Source organism: Manacus vitellinus, unplaced genomic scaffold, assembly GCF_001715985.3.
Source record: "Manacus vitellinus isolate BGI_N305 unplaced genomic scaffold, ASM171598v3 scaffold_32_pilon, whole genome shotgun sequence".
Lineage (NCBI taxonomy): Eukaryota > Metazoa > Chordata > Aves > Passeriformes > Pipridae > Manacus > Manacus vitellinus.
Genome location: NW_021940460.1, coordinates 6,203,949 through 6,226,209, shown reverse-complemented (window position 1 = coordinate 6,226,209; position 22,261 = coordinate 6,203,949). Strand labels below are relative to the sequence as shown.

Sequence of the window (22,261 nt, the reverse complement as noted above, 5' to 3'; positions counted from 1 at the left end):
GTTTTTCAGTCCTTTTCTAGGACTAGAATTTCCATCAGCTTAGCAGGATGGACAGCAAGATACACAGATGGAGAAAAAAGAAACAGGGTAACTGGAGTGGATGAGGAGTGCTGTAACAGCAGGTGAGTGGAAAGCACCAACCAGCTCATGGGTTTTATACAGTTAGGTAGGGAAAGGCTGGCTCAGGGTGGGCCCTGCAGGCTGTTCCCAGAGCTATTCCCACAGCAGCACCACTCCCACGTCAGACCAGCTCTTCCTTATCTCATGGCTGAAGAGAACAAGGCTGTCCCTGCTCGCTCTGTCTCCCCCTCCAACTGTTCCTACCACGAGTAACAAAACAAACAAAAGTTACTCTTCCCAAAACAACTGAAACCTAAAAGAAAGCCGTAATAATATTTGGCATTTTTAATTTAGGTTTGTTTTATTTAAGTTTAATGTTAATTCCATGCTGTGTTTCAGTAAGAACAATACAGATTCTGTATCTGTGGCTCCAGTCAGATATCCAGTAGTACAAATTAGCTTCAAGTTACACATACTGAACAAAAGAGGTTGAGCGAGCGAAGGGAGATGGGGAGAGGGGAGGGAGAAAGAAAAAATATTGAACACGCATGCAGGCTTATCAATGCCACCTTCAATGCTAACCTGCTTGGAGGGAGAGTAAAGAACAGGCAAGAATGAGCAGCCACGGATTGTTGAACTGTTACCAGCACCATGATTTTTCAGCAACATTTCAGCAGTTTGGAAACTTTTTGTTTTTATACAGTAAAACCACTACAATGTATGTCCCAATGCAACCTCGTAACTTCAAGCTAAATACCCAATTAAGTTGAAACATTGGTATAAAATTCAGTTTAAACAGTTATAAAAAGAAAAAAAAAAAAAAAGGAAAGATGCCACCACATGCACACTGCCTTGGCCAGGACAAATCTCTGCCTACGAGTCTAAGGGCCTTCAGGTGTCACCTCCAGGGCTGATGGCAATGTCACCACAGCTGGCAACACAATACAGTAATGCTGAAAGAGCCTTTATGCAGTCCTGTTAGTGTCTTAAAGAACCTAAAAGCTGGCACCAGTAAAATCCACAGAAATTCACTCTTGCCTTTAAGAACTTTTAAACTGTGTAAAAAAAATAAAAATAAAGAAACCCAACAGGGCAGGAACCTAAATTCTGAGACCCAATGTAAAAGTCAGATTTGGTGGTTCTCAGAGTGACACTGAGGGTTTTTGTGGGGAAAGGGAAGGGTGGTCAGAGATGGGTTCTCTTGTTGGCCTTTGTGTCTCACTGGTTTTCATCTTCCACATCCTGCAGCGCTTCTTTATTCTGTTCTTCACCTACAAAAGTGGGTAAAAGTAAGGAAAACGTTAACTTTCACAAAGGAGACCTGCAGAAAAGCTTAACAAGCATCAAGAGATTAATAGTTTCATGCAAGCACACACTCACTCTCACACCCAACACTGCCAGTTCGGGAGTGAAGCGTTTCCATGGAAATTAAGCCTGGTAATCACCTCCACACCTCACCCAGAACTGCAGCTCAGGCCATCAGAACAAGGACTGTGAGGACAAACAAAACCACCACTGCTGAAAACTGACACCACACAGGTGATCAGTCCTGCTGAGCAAGAGCTGGATCCATGAGAAATCATCAGAAGGGCTGTGGATCAACATCCTTGGATCGGGAAACACCTTCCCAAAACCCTCATCTTTACTCCAGAGAGCACCAGGGACATCTACTCACTCACTACAGAAATGAGACCTAAACAGGTTTTAGAAATTAGGACTTTTTTCTGCTCAAGTCCACTCAAGTCTCAACAACAGCAAAGTACTTTTACACAGTACCACTGATGGCAGGTTATTACCAAAGGTATGGAAAATGTCTCTACTTCAACATGACAAGAAACCTTAAATGAGGTTATTAAAGAAAAACATGTAATGGAAGTTAATTTCTCTTGAAAAACAGTCAGTTTGGGCATATTCAACCAGGCTGGGACATGCAGTGGGATGAGGTCTGTCCACAAGGACTCCTGTAGTTGAGGACACTCCAGCTGCCCCAGTGAGCCCCATGCAACACCCTCCACACAGCTTGGCCAAAGTTCTAATGCAACAGGGAAAGTTTCAGGTACTTCAGCTGGTGCCACAACACATGCACAACTCAGTTAATTGATAGGAGAGACTGAGAAAGTGTTTTCTTTAAACTTAATCACAAGAGGTAGTACTCTCTCAAGGGCAATAAACAGAAACTAGCAATTAAAAACTTGATTTGCAATAAAGTCTAATCAAATGAGACTAATGGCTTCCAGCAGATAACCAGGATGCCTGCTCAGAGCATGTCCAGATTCAGGATTACCACCAGGTACAACACAAGGTAGATTTTAGAGGAGGTGGCCTAGGAACACAGGACATCTGACATTCAACAACATTACAGACAATATTATGTGACAGATCATTTAAGAGAGGAAAGCACAGCCCTAACCCAGGAAGATGATTAAAAGATCTGAGCATGCTCTAACCAACGCACTGAAGCAAATACCCCTCAAACAGGCCATGGTGAAAGTACTTTTCATGCCCAAATATTCTTAATGCCCAGCTCTGCAGCTCAGTTCCCAAAGGTGTGGGTTACTTTGGATCTCAGTCAAGCACAGGGGCCCCGGGCAGGTGCCAGCCCTGGAGGGGCAGCAGGGCCACAGCGTGGTCAGAGCAGTGACAGAGGCAGGCACGGTTAGTGACACTGACACCGAGCACCTCGTGGAGCCACGGCAGACACTTACAAAGTAGAGTTTTTAGGAAATGAACAGTTGGACTTTCCTTTAGGAATCTATACAGCAGGAAAGAAGGGGAGAACAGGAATCATATGGAGACGACGTTACAAGCGTGGAAATCAACTCAACACTCATCTGTGCCAGGGAAAAGCTACGGGAAAGGGGATGGGGAGGGCAGCAGCTGGGAAAGGCCTGGTTCTACAGAGTCATTCCCTACGACCTGCACAGCTGAAATGGAAAGAGGGAAAAGCTCAAGGTGAAAGAAAAGCCCTTTTCCAGTCTCCCCCAGTCCTTGGGAAACTGGTAACTGTGCCACTACTGACTTTATCCTTCACAGGCTCTGCCCATTTTGGGAATATGGAGTTCTGGAAGCAGCAGTTTAAACACACTCACTGAGCATATTGGCCTGGCATGAGGAAATGAGGGAACTTAACTTTGCACCTGTGTCTAAACATTCTGCATAAACACTTTTTTGAGGGATCTGAAGAATTACACCCCAATTTTAAGTAGTTCTGCAGTAATTTTGTAATCACCATCTTTCTGGCACACATTGTAACCAACAATGAGGATAATCTGAAATAGTTTAGAAAGAACCAAAATGTCTATTTTCTATGTTGTGGAGCTAATTATGAAGCAAGAAATTCCAATCTATATTTCTTTTTGCAAAAATCTAAAGAGCCTTATAATAATGTTGTGGAACTTCTACAAAATAAGAGATCCACGAGACACATTACCCAGCTCACAGGCAAACTAAGAGCTTTTGGAAGATGTTCTAATGCTTCTGTCTCAAACAGTGACCCAGCCCTGATTCTGCACTGAAATGGTTCCACAGAGCACCAGGGTATTTGGCTCCACTAAAAATATGGTCATATCTTAATTGTGGGAATTGGAAACAGATTTCTTTTTCCCAGTGCCTAACCACAGCAAGGAAGGCACCTAATACCCCCTGAGGTGTTTAGAGGAGAGTCTGTACAGATCCCTCCAGGATCCATCCATGAGATAACCCCACAGCCTTGAAACAAGGCCTGTGCAAGAGCCTTAAGCACTGGGATGTGGAACAAATTAGGAGCCAAGATCCTCCACATTTACAGTATTCCCAGTTCTGTCAACAGCCCAAAGAGCAGAGCCAGAAGCTACTGAGTAACAACACTTCAAATCCACGGGCCCTGCAGAAAAACAGGGAGTCAGGAGAGAGTTAAAAAATTCTGCACCGGCTTTCAGATGGACACTGCACCAATGGGGTACCCACAGGAATGCTGTGTGGCCACCACTGTGCTTCAAGTGACACCTCACCAAAAAATGTAAGACACTCCTGTATTTATCTGAAGTTCAGCAGGGATGTTTCAAACCTCTGGGCATTTGTGGGTACCCAAAATAGTTTAAACAGGACTGATTTTTTTTTTTCCCCAGCCAAAGTAAAAGTAAAGAAAGTCAGCTTTTTCCACTTGTGTCTGCAGGACACGATTTTTGCAGAAGTAAACTTGAGTTTCATCTTTCTAGATAGAGCTTATATTTAATTCATTTCCAGTAATCAGTGAAATAGAAGGTGTAACTCAAAAAACCTAAAATGAGTAAATTTATACTCAGCATTGCAAGTGAAAGTGTAAGAGCTGAAAAAGCCCATTCAATATGCCCAAGAAACCCCACCCAAATTTAAATACTATCAAATCTTAGTAATCAGAAACAATCCATGCCTCACCCTCTGGCACTGTAGGGGATATATCTGGCATTTTCTCTGGCAATAGCCCACTTTGAGTCACAACCTGCCATTCTGGCAGTATTAAAGAAAGCACATTTCCCCAATCTCTTTTCTTTTTTCCATGGCAACAAAGTATTTTACAAAACCCTTCTTCTCTTTTCCTTGTACTTAATCCTTCATAAAAGATACAAAAGTGCCATAAGGTGAGTGATTAGTATAATGGCAGCAAATCATCCACTGAAATGCCAACAGAAATACAGAGTGACCTGGAAAAAGGGGGAAACCAGATCACCTGCAGTGGTTCCTCCTGCACTGGAAGTTCACATCTGGTTGGAATGACAACCAGAGATGAACATGACAAGGAAAGAAAAAAATGAATTCAATGAAGTCACTGCTTTCAGAACAATCACAGATGCCAGGTGGGGAGCCAGTGTCAGCCCTATCACCTCAGCCAGTGTTAAGGCAGGACGGAAGTGCAGGAGGGTCAATTCTGAGGGAAGACAGAAGTAAATCATCAAACCCATCTGCATTTCCACGCTCTGTGTCCTGGGCAGAGGTTGGGGGATGCAGCTTTCAGAGCAGGATTTACTCACCATCACCCTGCATGTCTGAAGTCCATAGTGTCAGGTTATCACGTAACAACTGCATGATAAGTGTAGAGTCCTTATAGCTTTCTTCACTCAGTGTATCCAGTTCTGCAATAGCATCATCGAAAGCTGCTTTTGCCAACCTGTAAGGGCAGAAGAAAATCAGAATTAACAAGTATTTCTAAACAGAATCCAGAAGCACAAGTTAACACAGGTTAAGCCTTTGCCTCAGCACACCCATCCTCTAGTCTGGCTGTGTGACATCCACAGCTCCTCCACAAATTCTGGTGTTGTTTAACAGTGTTTAGATGTTCATTTGAGTATCTGCCATGTTAAAAACCAGTCACCTTGTGTGCTCAAGAAATTTTTTATTCAAGCACATTGGTTTATTAAAAATTTCTGGATCCTGACAGAGGTCTGCTAAAAGCTCAAAGGAAGTGTAATACATAACCTGCAGTGACAGGAACAGAAGACAAACAGTATTTGTTTCAATCATCACTTTTGTGCTCAGATGAGCCAAAGCCCTGTGGACAGGTGAGCCACTGTCACTCAATACACGCTCACAGGAATTAGTAGCAGGATCCCTCCTACCCTGAGCAATAGCCAACGGGAAGAGGGGTAAATTAAACCACCTCACACCTTTGGCACATTAAGGGCATGCACAGAGTTAACCTGGCAAGCTGCTGAACTGCCATTAGCTGATCAAATCAAGGTTATCACTGTTCTGCTTCTCATACAAAATCTACTCCCACACAGCCACATGGGTCTGGACTCATAAGAAAGCCAGCCCAGTGTTCCCACTGAGGAAAAGCAGTTACCCAAGTAGCAGCTTCTGGCTTGTTTGGTATTCACACAACACTGCCCCATGTTCCCAGTCACCACATACCTGCAGGCACGATCAGGAGAATTAAGAATTTCATAGTAGAATACAGAGAAGTTGAGCGCAAGTCCTAAGCGGATGGGATGTGTTGGCGGGAGTTCTGTCATTGCAATATCACTAGCAGCTTTGTAAGCCACCAAGCTATTCTCTGCAGCTTCCTTCCTGTCATTTCCTGTGGCAAACTCAGCCAGATACCTATGGTAGTCCCCCTTCCTGAAAACAGAAGCAGCAGGAAGTCAGTAATCCTCATTTCCCCACAGACACTAAATTAACGGCTCCGTTCTGAGGCTGATGTTTATGTATTCACACACCAAGGACCCGCTGTTGAATTACTGTCTAGACAACACTGTCTTAGGAGCTGAGGGAATTTTAAACCATCACTACATGACAGTTGTCTGTCTGCCTTGTTTTCTTCTCTTCATGAGCAGAGCAGAAAACACTGAAGCAGGGATGTGATTTCTACATTAGTAGCTCAGTTAGATGTAAGAAACAGCAATTTCCTTTAAGAGCTGCACAACAGTTTACATTAAGTCCTCATGGCATTATTCCAAACATCATCATCTATCCAAAACCACACGATGAGGACATGGCAGTCAAGAAGGGATACTGGTTAGACACTGCACTGCCCTCTTTCTAGAAGGTACTGTGGTTGAGTGGGCAGAACACACATGTACAGCTCCTGCATTTGTCTCTATTCCAGGCCCAGGAAGAGGTCTGTTCCTCACAAGAACATACTTACATTTTGTAATAGAAAACCTTGGACTCGCCAGTGTTAGCTGCTGGAATGAGGTGTTTGTCCAGTACATCCAGAATGTCACAACAGATTAACTTCAGTTCAGTCTCAACCTAGTAATGCAAATAAAACCACAATTCATAATTAATTCATAATTAAAAGAGGGGGCAAGGTTAGCACATAAGACTAAGAGCTATTTCAAAAATATCAAATTGATAACATCATAAAGTTCCAAAGAGGAATTTCTAAAGGGAGAAAAATAAAATCCAGCTCCTCCACAGGTGCATTAAGCAAAACAGTTCTGCACAATTAGCTGGCACACACAAGAGGCAAGGACTGATGGATGATGAAATGTGTAACTCAAGGATGGAATTATGAATTCCCCAGAAGACATCTTGCTAGACTGCTGCATTAAGTTCATCTCAGGATGTAATTCCTTACTGCAAGGCTTGCACAACTCAATTCCTTACATTTTTGATCCTGGAAGGCTGCTCCCAAAGTGGCAACAGTGAAGGGGACAATTTGAAGGTAATTAACACAAATCAGCTAAACCCCATTAGACCCCAGAGTTAAATGGCACCTTCAGAACAGATTTCTAGTGACTACTCGGAGGGAAAGCTCTGACAGAAGAGCCTGAAGACAAAAATCATGGAGTATCAGAACAGAACAAAGATGTGCCAGCAAACAGGAAGGTCAGGTACAACATGAAAATGAACTCCAGAGGCAAATGAAAAAGATAAAGTGCAGCAACTCAGTGAAAAAGCAGAAACCATCAACTCTACCAGTGAGGTCTGTGGCCAAAAAACCAGTATATAAAGCCTTATTTAAAAACAGATGCTGGATTTTAATAGTCAGAATTGAAAATGTAGTCACATCACCTTCATTTTTTTCTAGTTTCGAATATAAAGCAAGGGTTGCATGAGGTTAGGTTTTACCACAGAGAGTTTCGTACCTGAAAGCAAAGAAACCAAACACACCCAAAAAAGCTGAAAACCATCCTCTGACATCAATATTGCCAAAACCTGAGCCTCCCATGTCATTCCAGTAGAAGTGGTTGGTTGAGTGCAGACAGACACCTATTGCTGTTGTCTCATGATTTCACAGTACCTTTCGTACCTACAGCTGAAGACTGGCTCAAGCTGATTTCATATAAAGTAGAGATTTTTCAAATTACAAGAAACTATCAAAAACTGTATGTCTTGGCTCACAAGAGCAGCCCCACTGAGTCCACCATCCCTTCCTGTCCTCCCACCCAAGCAGTTTGCTTTCCTCCTTTAAGCATTTTTTTTGCCATGTAATACTTTTATCACCATTCAGCTCCCAGACTGTCAGGGCTTGTAACCACACCAGCTAAAAAGGTGTTACTAAAGAGGTGTTAAAATTACAGATCCAAAATAAACGCCAAACTGGCACACACACACACACGGATTTGTAGGAAATAACAGATTTGCAGAAGTTCCTTTAGATAAATTAATCAACAGCAAATTTCATGTACAAACAATGTCAGAATGCCCTGACATTCAGAGGAACAATCAGATGCTATACTTAAGAGTTACGTGACAAAAGCTTAAGGAAGTTGCTGAAATATGGTCACTTGAGAAGAATCTACTTCATATATTCTTGGGCTACAATATAAAACCTTTGGCCAGCAGTCAGTTCCTGCAAACTTCTTTCCTCTTGATCCTCTTTTTCAATGACTTCTTTTGCAGAGAGATCTTCAGCAAAACTGCAAAGAATTAAATCAGTTTCTAATCCTCTTTAGTTAAATAACCATACATGTACAAACTTCTATTTCATCTCAGACAGAGCTTTTTTCAGCTTTGCCTAAAGGATCAGTCACACAAGTTATCAGAGATCAGCTCCTGTCCAGAGCAATGTAAATGTCCTCACCAAGCTTAGTTTAAAAAGATTTAATACAAATCAAGTTGATTAAGAACAAAACAAAACACACACACAAAAAAGAAACCATAACAAAACCCTAAAAGCTCTTGTACAAAAAGGATCTGTTCTAGACAGAGTGGCTTAGCAAGCTCTGCCAAGCAGCAAACCAGCACAAGAGCCCACACTAAGCCTGTTCAGAGCATTCCTAACAGGCAGGTTTAGGGTCTATCACCATTCCAGCTCCAAATAGGACATCTGGGATTACAGAATCTGACCAGCAAGGAAGGACTGCTCACCCCAGTGGGTGCACAGAAGCTGCCCCAATCCACGCTGCCTGCCTTTATGTCAGTGCCACTGCCAGCTTGATCAGATTCCAGGCTGAGTTCTCAACTCTGCAGACACAAAAGCTTCTAAAACACAGGTGATCAAAATAAAATAAGCAAACTTATTAATTGCCAAACCTTTCTAAGAGGAGGGCATGGAGGAGAGAGCCTGACAGGTGCCCCAAAATACAACCCAGGCTTAAGTTAGAGCACTAGAAACACCCATCTGCCACAAATCCAGGGCAGAAAGGGGAAGGTGAACACCTGTCCTATGCTATGGGAATGGGTTTGGTTTGACTGCAAGGAAGTGAACTGCACTGTGTGCAGCCACACACCACTTCATGCTCTCAAGGATGAAGAACACAAGCCCCAGTGGAGGGGCACATGGCTACAGATGTGTTTTGCTACATTTATCTGAAGTGGTTTGGGGAGAGGCAAAGCCTGGTGTCTTCCACCACCTCTCTGTTGCCTGGTTGATGCTTCATAAAAAAGCAGTCTGGCCCTGCCCTCTCAACACACCATCCCTTGAGCTCTGCCCCAAGTCAGGCTGGCTGGTAGCTCAAAAAAACCCTCCAAACATCAGCCACGAGCTAAGTTATAAATACTGATGGAGACCAAAGCCATTCACACTCTCCTTACAGCAGATGCCAACCCATAATAAGTTCTCCCAGCAGCTCCTAACAGAATATGGTCTTCAGCTACAGACGACACTCAGAAGCCTCTTGGAAAAACTCCCTCTGGAGCTGAGCAGACACAGCCAGTGTTCCTCCAGCACAGAACCACATGCCAGTTCTCACTGCACTCCTCCACCTCAGGCAGCTGTGAGAGCTGTTCCCTTTAAGGATTTAACAGCTGAAGACACTGTTGGCGTGACTGCACTTCAGTGTGGCCTCTCTCTCCTGATGCCTCAAGGACTACAGACATCTATTTCTTGCACCCTAGTCCAGCATGGCCCTTGTCCTGTTTATAAAGAATAATGCCTATTTCTAAAGTCCTTTCAAAACAAAAAAACCCAAGTCTTTTTACCATTAAAAGATCTTTGGCAGAAGACAGAAACCACCCACAAAATCTTGTGCAAAAGAACCTGGAAGCACACAGTGTGAGACAAATTTAAACAATCATTAGACAGCTATTGTTTTATATGTTCTGTTAGAAAGATTGTAGACATCCATCAAGAAAAGGTATTTGGGACTGTATGTAACTGGCAGAGTCTCATTCCATCAACATGCCAGCGTAAAATTAGAAACTAACAACTTTAACAATTCCACGGAGCAACAGAAACCCTGTGAGTCAACAGAAAGTAGTCCAGAGCCATTCCTGAGAGAAGATTTCCAAGCCAACATCATTTCCATTGGTGGTAAATGAATCAGTGCCAGGTGATATAATAGACTCCACTGTTTCTCTGGAAGTGAAGATGTGAAACACGTGGAGGCACTTGTCCTCAAATAATGGAGATTAAGTCTCTGCAGAAGTGTGTGGGATCTGAATAGTATGGGAGCATGCCTGCTCCATGCTAAACCATCACTTAGGGAAGGGGGGAAGGGAAACAACAACTCCCTGTTCTAATAGCTGAAGGTTTCATTAGCCCTTACCAGTGGAAGCCAAAGCTTGCTCCAAGTTCTCCATTTTAGGTAAAGCTGCACACACTGACTAGTCACCATGAAGTTATGTGGATCAATTTTTCCCCCTCTCAAGAGAGAGAAAACAGTAAGGCCCTGGAGGTTGTTACATGTGCAAGTTTCACAGCTGAGATGACCAGGACATCTTAGCATCCACCACCCCCAGGAACACAGAGCAATAAGAGAGAAGGTAAAGGAGCCAGGAACAGCACTGAAGATCCTTCAACTGGCCTTTCAACTGTCCGGATTTTGAACTTTGTAGGACAGAGAACTGGAACTGCACAAAGTGTCACTGTATGATCCAAAGCAACTTTTATCAGAAGTGGAAGCTTAACAGCCAAACACCTCCTTTGACAGGGTTAATAAAAATAAATGGTGCTTGGGATAAGTCAGGTTGGAAAGAATAAGACCTCCTGAGTATGTGCAGCCTCACACTTGAGTAAGCAGGGAAGAGGAAGCACAGTTCATATTCTTGGCAGATCTGCTGATGCACTGAGGGAAAAGCCCTCCCTCTCTTCTTTGAGTCTATGCCCTTTAGAGTGTTTACACAAAACCACCCAACCTCTCCCCTTCACCAAGGATATTTATTCTCCAGATAAGGAATAAACTCCAGCCTTTCAGGGCTGTCACCCTGTCACAGGTCACCACCCCACAGGCGATCTGAACCCCAGGGCAGTTCATGGCAAGGGTACCAGAGCTGGACTGTAACTCAGTGACCCGGCGCTGTCAGACCAACCCCATCTTACCATTTGCCGATATTCCCGAATCATTTTTAATTTGTCTTCTCCACCTTTGTTTTCTTCTTTCTGTTCAATGCTGCTGATTATTCTCCAGGAAGCTCTCCTGGCTCCGATCACGTTTTTATACGCAACAGAAAGCAGGTTCCTTTCTTCCACTGTCAACTCCACATCCATTCCAGCCACTTTCTTCATTGACTCAACCATTTCTAGGAGGAAGAGGTCAGGCAATTAATTCTCACAGCTGAAGCATCTTTCAAACCATTCAATACAAGCTGGATGTTAATGACAGCTCATGAAATTAGGCTTCCTCCTCCTTTCATCACAGTTACTCCTCAATTTTACACGGAGTGTTCCAAACAAATCAATCAGCACGTACACAAAGGAAGTATCTGATGTTCATTTAAAGGCATTTGACAACAGTCCCCCAAAATTCTTTAAAGTTAACTTAGTTTTTGGTTTTATTTTTTTGATCTTTGGTTTGGTTTGGGTTTTGTTTGCTTTTTTAACAGGAAAAAAGGATTTAGGAGCAAGAACATTTTTCCACATAATAGTTATCAGGACAATCCTACAGGAATGTGTTCTGTTCAAAGTGCTTCAGAGGAGGCAGTGAACAGTGAGAAAAGCATGAGCAAATGTAACCTGGCTCTTGGCATTGTCAGGATAAACTGAAAAATCACAGAATGCTCCACCAGTTTGTCAACTGGAACATGGTGTAACATGGTAATTAACAAAAAAATAAAATCCAGACTTGAACAGATGTAGAGAAGTATGAGTACTGTTAATAGGGAAGAGAGTCAAAGTTGCAAGAGGAACCTCCAAAAGAAAAATCTGGTGCTTGGAGAAGTAACAAAACAGTAATCCTGAGGGTACCCAGACAAACACATCTACCCATGCCAAGCAGCCACTTACACAAAACATGAATTAACTTATATTTATATTTCAAGCCTGTTGGAAATGACTTCTAAACCTGAAGTTAAAACGATTATTACCAAGTATACTTTCCTACACTCCTGTGGAAACAAAAGACTGAACTACTTAAGGAAAGTTATAATCCTTCCCTTACCTAACCATGTTATGATTGCTTGGAACACATTAGAAAAGTAGTGTTAAATATACACTGAGAGCCAAGTATGAGACATGCAGGGATCAGTGTTGTCCTGCCACCCAGGGCTTCAGTTCATTCACCAGTTCAATCACCTTCCAGCTTCCAGAGCTGGTGGGAATCCCACAGACAGGAAACATGACCATCAATGAACCAGACTAAGCCCCAACTACCACACCTCCTCAAGAGAACAACTGTTTCACCACTACCTGCCAGGCACAGAGGGACACTTCACTGCCACATTTTGCTTCTGCCAAAAGTACAACCATGTGATTAGGCTGTGCCTCCCATAACATGATGCCCTGCTGTTCTGTGGCCTATTTCCCTTGCTCACTCATCATCCTTCCCATCATTTTGCCTCCTTGTGTTCTGCTGTGTCATGGTAGCACAAGCAATGGCAAACTAATGAAGCTTAACTGTCATTTTTTCCCCTCAGGTGTCAAAATCACAATCTAAACAGGCATAAGCTATTCCAGCAATGGAGACTGTAGGCTCAATCTTCTCCCTGGTAGGAACAACGTTATCAGTCTCCAGCAGGTCTCCACATGTGCAGGACAAAATTTTATAATGGCTCCCAATGGAAGTGGGGAAAAAAAAAATCTCTACTTCTACCAGTAGATTTTGCTTCTCCACAGAATCTTCACCAATCTGAAGATCTTTGGTCTAATTATTACACTTTAATCAAACACACATGGTTTTAGATATGTGGCAAGCTTAACTAACCAAGATCCCATCAAATCTGAAGTTATGAAAGCCAAGAGAAACTGAGTAACACTAAAACCTTCTCTGAAACCTGCAGGTTCCTGAAGAACACCACACTTTCTCAATGACACTTGCAACCCTGTACTCTGACACCACAGAGCAACACAAGAGGGTACAGAAGATCCTGCCCTTCTTTAAAACAGTTTATATTATTGTGTTTTAAGCACTGGGATTAATTACAGAGCACTTTAGTCATACCACTGGATGCACTACAGTGCTTCTATAGAAAACCTGCTTCTCAATGAAGTGAACAAAAAACTACTCACACCTGTTTCATATAATAAACAATGATACACATGTAATAATTAGTCCAGAAGTGTGGAGGTTGAGAAACATGTGTGATAACAGCTTCCAAGATCATCTGACTGCATCAGAAAATTGCAACAACTGGGGGAAAAATGGGTATGTTTTATCAACTCTACTACAGGTCTCCTTCTTTCGTAGAGGAATTTGTTTACTGTGGAAATTTAAAAGAAAAAATGATACACAGGACTTGCTGTTCCCTGTAAAGGAGTATCTGATCCTCAGAGTACATTCAAACCTATCATTACAGATCTAATATATGGCTTGGCTTCTGCAGGATTTGATCCATTACTTGCCTAAACATCTTGAAACAAAGGTCCAACACCCCTGGGCACTGGGGGGCAAATCCAATACAAGCTGAGCAGCAGCAGAGGTACATCCACGAGAAGCACCTCTGTCAGTACCTACTAGCCCTGCCCCACCTCTTCAGTCTTCTGCAAAGGTGGTCATTAACTACCCTCCTGTACAGCCACCATAACCATGGAAACAATGGAGCCAAAGGAAAACAGCCACCTGCTCAGAACTACCGGTGTCATAAACCAGACCTTATCACCCCAACATTTTTATGACTGACTTGTTAGTAAGTCAAACATATTCTTTGCCAAGTGACAGTCACTGATAACAAGATGCTGGGGGATGGGGGGAGCACCTGAGGTTTTCTTCATTTATGCTGAAGCACAAAACCCTCCAGCTTCACCAACTCCTCATACTGGGTACACAACCTCTCAATACAAAAGCAATTCCTGATAAAAGCAACTGAAAGGTCTTCTCCTCAAAATCTTAATCCTAAATTAACTACACAACCACAGATTAGAATCCCACCCATAAACAAGCATCTTACCCAAAGAGAAAACATTTATCAGCATACCCACAAAGCTGTTGGAGAAAGGTTTCCAGTTGAATAATGAGCACAATTTTACTTACAATACAAAACTCTGGGCTGATATTTCAACAAGATAAAATAATATTATGCACATACCTTGGCCTCCCACAGTAAAGCCACAATCCAGCCCTGAAAGTTTAAGCCTGATGTATAATCTTAAGAACTCTGGCAGTAAAAAAGCAAGGGGACAACATATCTGTATCTTCTCCAACAGAAAACTAACTCTTTAGAAAAACAAAGCCATCTATGCCTGCCAAGAGAAAAAATGTTTTATATTTTAAGTGCAGCTTTACCTATCTGGAAGTTTCCACAAGGAGGTGAAAAGCTGAGGGCCCATTCAAGACAAAACCCAAGTCTGAGATTACATTTCAGTAAGAGGGATTACTGCAGTAATGACAACTCGCTGCACACAGAATCCGGAGCAGCTTACACTGCACGATGGAGAAAGTGGTGTTATGGAGATTCAAAACTGTAGTTTAAGTGGTTGAGTTCCAGCCTGTCAGTTGATTGTGGCTGTTGACTTATTATGCTCCTGTCAGATCATGCCACCACCAGAGCAGGAAATCCCAAAAGTATAAACCATGAAAGGAGAGGGGAATATTCTGGAGAATGACACTCGCCCTAGATTTATATCCTTCCCCAAGCACTTGCTGTTGGTTAAGAAATAACACAATAAACAGATATTTGGTCTGATCAGATTTGTATATTCTATTGGAAAAAGGCATTTGATTGTGACTCCAAACAACTGCCTAAGATACTACGAAACTAAAACAATGCCCATGCAATTTTTTTTAAAGTTCCTTCATTCTGCTACTATGATTAAAATGCTGGCTCCTCACTGCAAACACTGCTGACTCCTCTCCAGCCACTGCTGAGTACCAGGAGGGACACACATGCACAGCTTGTAAAGCATAAGGGGTTTGGACACTGGTCACCCCCATACTGAGAGCTACCTACAAGGGGTTTTTAAAATCCCAAGGTACTTGGCCTGGGATTGGGGTTTTAATGTCAAAGACTAAGAATAAGCCTTACTCTAAAATGTAAAGGGGAAGTTTACAAGTGTTGAGAAGCACGTTTGATAAACCATTTACCAGCAGCCAAGCTACAGGATTTGTACAAAGGGCACAGCTGATAAGGACTCCTACTAGGTCACAAAATAATGACTGCCTCTCCAACAGAGACAGATGGGAAACTAAGTATTTGTTGCTTCTCAAACTGCAGAATCAAAAAAAAAAAAAAAAAGGAACTACAATGTCCCTGTGTAAAGAAATATGGAAATGGAAGATGTACAACAAATTTAGAGGAAAGACTAAAAACCTTCCTAATATAGGATGCAAAACAAGAAACAGCAGACCCTATCAAAGGAATAACCACTATCTGATAGTTCTACCAAAATCTGTGCTTGTAGCAGAAACCATCTGGTCCAAACAAAGGCTGATGCGTTGAAGAGAACTTGTTGGGGTAAAACTACAGTTTTGCAACCTCTAACTGAGGCATCACACAGTGCCTGGGTCTCCCTAATGGAGATGCTACAGTGTCAGACTGTTTTACAAAGCATCTCATTCTATATAGTGAACAACCCCTCCTCATGATTTCGAACATATACAGAATCTACTTCAACCTCACTGCTGAAATAACTATCCCTTGCCACCACACCCTGGTTCATCATTACCCCAGCAGGAACAAGAGCTAGAAAATCTCTCAGTGGTGTGCTTCACTTCCAAAAGAAGAAATACTTAAGTGAGAAAGCTGGTTGAAATAAGAACAGAAAAAGAACGTGTTGAGTAAAGATGGGATGGAGATGACGTGATGGTCATCACAGTCAAATCAAATGAAGCTCAGGAGAACCCAAAAGGTAGAATTCTTAAATATTTCTGAAGAGTAGCAGAACCACTACCTTAACTGTCCATTAAGACTTCAGAAGCAGCAGCAGAACATCAGAAAAAGGAAGCTGTGCTTTAAGTTTAATGCTTTCTATTCCCCTTATCTAAGGGCAATAAAGCAGACTGAGCTCTTCAAGTTTCTAAGCTGCTGCCCAGTATCTATTTCAGCATATCAAAAGCTAAAAGCTGAGTATCCAGTGTGCTGTGAGAACGTGATGAACACAGGAGAAAAAAGAAGTCTTCCCACGTGTCCACCATAGATGATCATGCACCATAACCAGTATTCAGAGAAGACTTAATACAAGTATTAGTCTTGTACTTGTTCATTCTTGCAATGAACAAAAGATGATCAGCAACAAGTCTCAAGAACTCAAAGTATCTGACCCTAAACTGTAATCTCTCAGTGAAGTCTTTACCAGCAGCAGCAGCAAAGTGGCCAGCACTGTTAATCTGAGAAGGGTTCCACCAGACACTCAACAGGAACTATAAAACCATTAACCTGACACTCACCAGGGGTCAAGTTAAAGGGAATTACAAAAAATACCCTGAATGAGTGGGTATATGCATAAACATTATGCTGTAGAACTTGGTCTTCTGTAAACTCAAGTAATGCCTCACAAATCTACTGGAATGCTTTGAATGAGTCAAGCACATGGACAAGGAAGACATGATTGATATAGTCTACCTGGATTTCCCAAAGGCATTTGACAAGGTCCCTCACCCAAGGTTCTTTAAGGAACTCAACTGCCATGGGATAGGAAGGAAAGTCCTCACATGGATAAACACTTGGCTGAAAGACAGGAAACAGGGTATGAATGTAAGACTGAAGAGTTCAGAGCAGAGAAAGACCACCAGTGGAATCACACAGGGATCTGTGCTGGAATCCATACTAACACTTCTAAGTGATCCAGCAAAACAGAAGCAAATATTGAGTACTGACTCAGTAGTAGCAGCAAACTAATAAGAACAAACACAAAAGGAACTGAAGAAATAGGGGCAAAGGTGTTTTCTTCAAAGAGTGATGACTGTAACTGTGCAGACTAATGCCCTCAGATTGCATTCCCCAAAACTGCAGGCCTCCACCTGGCATCAGTGGGCTTGATGAGTTCCAAGAGAAAGCAGGTCTCATCCTTCCATCCATCAGGAACTCTTCTTCTAAACACTATTACATTGCCTGCACAAGGTTTTTCTGTTCTCTTAAGAAATCCAGCATCTGGCAAGGAAGACTTAAGGGATGGCTAAGCCCATCCTGCAGCTCACAGGGAGGTGAGTGGTTGGATGGCTTTCCCCCCATCCCTATCAATTCCCTCGTGCCAGCTCAACACCCCTCTGACCTCTCGACTGGCTGATTCAGGTCACCAGCTCAGACAACAACTACTCAGGGAAAAAAATTAATCTTGTTCTTCATTTAGAGAACTGAACTGGTTCTAAGGCTCAGACTAGAACCCAAATAAACATGAGAAGCATTTCACACTCACCATCATGTACAAGCTCTATGCAAATGAGCATAAAAGAACCTAACAGGTAGATTTCAAGAAGTTAAGACAACCAACAGGCTAGGAGGAAAAAAAATACAAAATAATACCCAACCTGCACAGTGGTTTTGATTATTATTTTGTGGACAAAGCAGAGGGTTATGCTGCTATTCCTTGTGTGAAGTTTGTAAAAGCTGGTGCAGTCAAAACATTTCCCCCACGTGACTTTGTGACTCTGCAACACAGTCCTACAAATACACCTGGACCTTCACACACACGTGGAGAAACACGCAGGTTAAGGCCAAGTTATCCAAGCAACTGTGGGATGTTCTACATAATCAATCCTATGAACCACCACAAGTCCTTCTTGCAACAAGAACATCATTTCTAAGTCATGACTATAATCTCTTCGAGCTGTCGACGTAAATAAAGAGGGTTTCCCCAGTATTTCACCTCTAAAGACTGTGCCTCATCATACACATTTCTGCTACTAAGTCATCTTCTGACACAAGTACCCAGTGAACTGGACACCAATTCATCTTCTGGGCTCCTTGTAGAGAACCAAACCATCCAACTGTAGAATTTTGTCTCCTCTGGTTGCACTTGGTACCTCAGGAAGTTCAAGAAGGCCACTACAGACAAAGGCCCTCTCCCAACACAGCTCCTCACCATCACAAGTCAATTTGTGTCCCAGTATGTACAAGTGTCACTCAAAAAAATTAACAGTCTTATTCCTCCAACACTGTCTTGGCCATGTAACTCTTAGATTCCCACAATTATTAGGGATATGCTGAGATTTGATTGCCTTTTAGCAATTTCACATCTACCCAAACCAGAGACAGTCATACCCCACGTCACTACAACACTAAGACTTCTGACAGACAGGGTAAGTGCTGAACATTAACTGGGGGAAAACCCAAAAAACTTAATTGTGCTTGACATTTGGTTGACACAGACCAATCATCTGCAAACTGAAATTAATACACAACCTAAAGTCTAGTTTCTTACTTAGTTTATTGATTCTTCATTAAGCTCTAAGCTGAAAAACTGCTACTATGAAGATTTTTCTAAAAGGGGTTCAAATCTTGACTTGAACCCACTGCTGCACACACTGCTCCCATAATAAAGACACATTTCCCTGACAGACAATTTATAAATACATAGGGTGCTGCACTGGGAGTCCAGAGATCTGTCAAATATGGATGGGTTGGGTTTTTTTCCTTACCTGTACTTTGACCTATTATCTGGTTTTCAGGGGAGAAAACCCCACCTATTTCACCTCACCTTAGTCATGTACTTCAAGACTTGCAGTACAAAGCAGTTGTTTAAAGTATATAATTTTTTTAGTCTGATTAAAACAAAGATGTTACCCAGCTTCAGCAACGAGGAACAGGTTTCAACATTCAGGTTTCAACATTCAGCAGCAGTCTACAGCAATCCAGATCCATCCTCTCGATATGAAGAACTCAAATGTTAGGATGGTAATTTCACAAGCCAACACAATCTTACTTACTCCAATTGTTTTCCAAAAAAGGAGACCATTTAGAGTTATATATTATTCTACCAATGACAATGTTTGAAGGAATAGCAGTGAGTGAGATTTCTCACAAAGCTTCCTGTACTACAATTAAGCTTCCTGGCATTTTGTGATTTGCCATGACATGCCTAAGCAGATCTGTGAAGATATTAAGAGATTTGGGTGTCTGACTATCTCCAGAGATCAGGGTTTAAGTGCTACTTACACTGCAAAAGTACCTAGAAAGTTGCCCTCTTAATCTGGGCCAACACACTGAGGACAGTACAGATACAAGACTAGATTCCCAACCATTCACAAATGCAGTTCCCAAGGCTTCATGAATTCCCTAAGTAGGTCAGGTAAGTAACACCAAAGAAGCCACAGTTGGATGCCCACCATAAGTGCTGCTATAAATGCCATGAGCTATACATAAATAGCAACCCACCACTCTTAGTCTCCAGGAGAAAGAAGATGGCACAGAACTTGACACAACCTAATGTTAAGCACAAAAAATTGTCAAACTCGCATTCAGATTACCCAAGGGATTTGTGTTACCACATATTTGTAGACAGTACTTACCATCACCTCATTTTATATGTGTCAATTAGTAAGTGTGACCTCATGGTTGTGTGTGAACTGAGGAGCAAAATGAAGTTTAACTTACATTTTACCATACTGCTTCCCAAGCCATTTTGTTCACAGAATTATTCAGCTATGATCTTGGCAGAACTGCATTATTTCATATAAACAAGAACAAATTATGCCAATAATTTTTAATTGTTTCAGCTGAACAAGAACACAGAATTAGATGATAAAACAGTATCTACAGTACATTTTCTTCCAGGCCATGGACACGAGCAATGTGAAGATGCATTCAGACTTGGCAGAATTAGAGGGTGCACCGTAAATATGTTTACCCAACTTGATTCCTAAAAACTCTGCAAGTCTAAAACCCACAGCAGTGATTTAAACAAGGCAACTTTAAGTTTAGTGCTCCCTCCTAAACTGTAACAAGTCTCATTACCATTCAGAAGCAATACAGCAGAACGAGTCTACATTTTGCTCTAGGCAGCTTGTTTAGCAAACATTCACAGCACTGGTGGAACCAAAAGTCCATCAAGGGAAACGCTGCACCAAGGCAATAATCCCTACTAATCAATTTTTATTAGTTGACAGGAAGTTTGCATTGCAGATCTGTACCAAGGGGGAGAGTCTGATTACCTTCTACAGAACTGATTTACTGCTGACTTAAGAAAACCCCAGAAACACAGTAATGCCTCAAGAGCTCCCAAGGATGATGAATTCTCCAGGATGTTGGCCAAGCATCCAACTTGGGTTTCCACTCAAACCAAAGCCAACACTTCCAGTTGCACTGACTCATCCATACCAGGTGGAGAACCCTTCCCTCCTGCACTCTTACTGTGGAATATGGAACTGCATGTGTCCCTCTGTCTGAGTCAATCACACTGTACCCCAATACCTGGGTTTTGGAAGGGTATTTTTTTTGCTGTGAGTCCTTCAGTTATTGTGGAAACTGCCTGACTGCTCTCATATAGTGGTATTATTTGTTCTACCACATTTCCCTATCAGGACTGTAACTTAAAAGAGTCTTACTTAGACCTCCTTTTTGTTGTAGGTTCTATTTTCCTCTCCAAAATGTGCATTTTTCAGATGTTCTGCGATGGTGTCATCACAAGTTTTCTACGCATAACTCAGTAAAAATCTGTCATTTGGTGAAACCTCGGTCATGTTGCCTATGAAATTTATGAACAGAAAGTATCTGGAGTGTCTTTCTACCTCTAAATGAAGTGTAACTGCATTCACACTTTCTATATGGAAGGGTGTTTATTTCACTTTAAATGAACATCATAGCTCTTGGGCCAAAGTAACAGTCCCAGATGAGTAACACCATCGAGAAAATTAAAGGCCCTTTCTATTCTATGCAAGGGAACCATGTTTAAAAGAACAGTTGCAAGACAGACATTTTTGGGCCAAGAGACACCACCCAGGGTTGCCAGTTCCTCCCCTGTACCCATTTTTCCCCAGATATTAAACGATCAGGTATATTTAATGATCAGGCACAGCGCACAAGCTTGAAAGGGAAAAAGGATGAAAAGAAGGTGCTGGAAAAGTAAAACGATCCGTAATAATTTCTACCACATAATGAGAGCATACGCGTTTTCTTTGGGCAATGAATCACGTCCCCGATCCCTGCAGGGCGAGCGCTCGCTCTCTCTGGGTTTGCCGGGGGCAGCGGGGTCTCCAGCCGGGGTTGAAGGCAGAGAAGGAGGCGCAGCCCCGTCCCCCGGGACCCCAGAGGAGCCCGGCGGGCGAGGGGCCGCGGGCCGGGCCCCCCCCATGGGCGTTGTCTGCGCCGAGCCGCCCTCGCCCACGCGCGGCCCGGCCGGGGGAAGCGCCGGGCCCGGCCGCACCGCACCCCGCGTAGGCCGCGAGGGGCACGCGGGGCTCTTTGTGGGGTCCTCATCCCCCGAGGCGGGGGGCGGCTCCCCGGCCCACCCTAGGACTCGCCCTTTCGCAAGCCGCCATTTTATTACCCGGCTCCTGCCCACCGCCCCCGCCCGGGGCCGCCCGCCCCGGCCCGAGACACCCCCTCGCCGCGGGCCCGCCCATCCCCCGGTTCACGGCCCTCAGGGGCGCTCCCCGTCGACCTTTGTTGCCCCCCCCCGCCCCTGCCCCCCCTCCCGCCGCCCCAGCCGCCATTTTGTGGCCGGCTCCTCTCTTCCCTCATCCCCTTGGCCGTGCACGGCCTCCGGAGCCCGCGCGCTCACCAATCGTAGCGCTCAGCCTGCTCAGCCAACTTGGCCTGATAGACGAAGGTCCTCCCCGACGTCCATGTCCTTGCGGGCGGAGCGGCGGCGGGGCGCGCGCGGGGCGAGGGCAGCCGATGGGTCCGAGGGGCTCGGCAGCTACCAGCTCGCTAGCTCTCCGGGCAAATATGGCGCGAACGCGCCTCCTCCCGCTGCAATCCGGGCACTCCCCGGCGGGCGCGCGCATAGCGCTCCGCCGCTGGCATGGCAACGGCGGCTCCCTGGCCACAACGGCGGAGGGCGGGAGAGGGCGGGAGAGGGATGAGGGAACCGATGAAGGCGGCCGGGAAG

At 43.5% G+C, this 22,261-nt stretch overlaps 1 protein-coding gene across 2 annotated transcripts; it reads right to left on the bottom strand.

Annotated features, from left to right (window-relative positions):
- Window positions 1-395: 395 nt before the first annotated feature.
- YWHAE (tyrosine 3-monooxygenase/tryptophan 5-monooxygenase activation protein epsilon) lies at window positions 396-22,031 on the bottom strand. 2 transcript variants are annotated; one of them, XM_029961323.1, is made up of 7 exons: window positions 21,934-22,031; window positions 11,225-11,425; window positions 6,662-6,768; window positions 5,929-6,135; window positions 5,049-5,185; window positions 2,766-2,812; window positions 396-1,331 (listed from the first exon to the last, which is right to left on the bottom strand). In XM_029961323.1, exons 2-6 carry the CDS (start codon window positions 11,420-11,422, stop codon window positions 2,805-2,807), a joined length of 657 nt encoding a protein of 218 aa, XP_029817183.1. In that variant the 5' UTR covers window positions 11,423-11,425; window positions 21,934-22,031; the 3' UTR covers window positions 396-1,331; window positions 2,766-2,804. The 2 variants fall into 2 exon arrangements, with proteins under 2 accessions (XP_029817183.1, XP_029817182.1); XM_029961322.1 differs by lacking the exon at window positions 2,766-2,812.
- Between the last annotated feature and the right edge of the window lie 230 nt (window positions 22,032-22,261).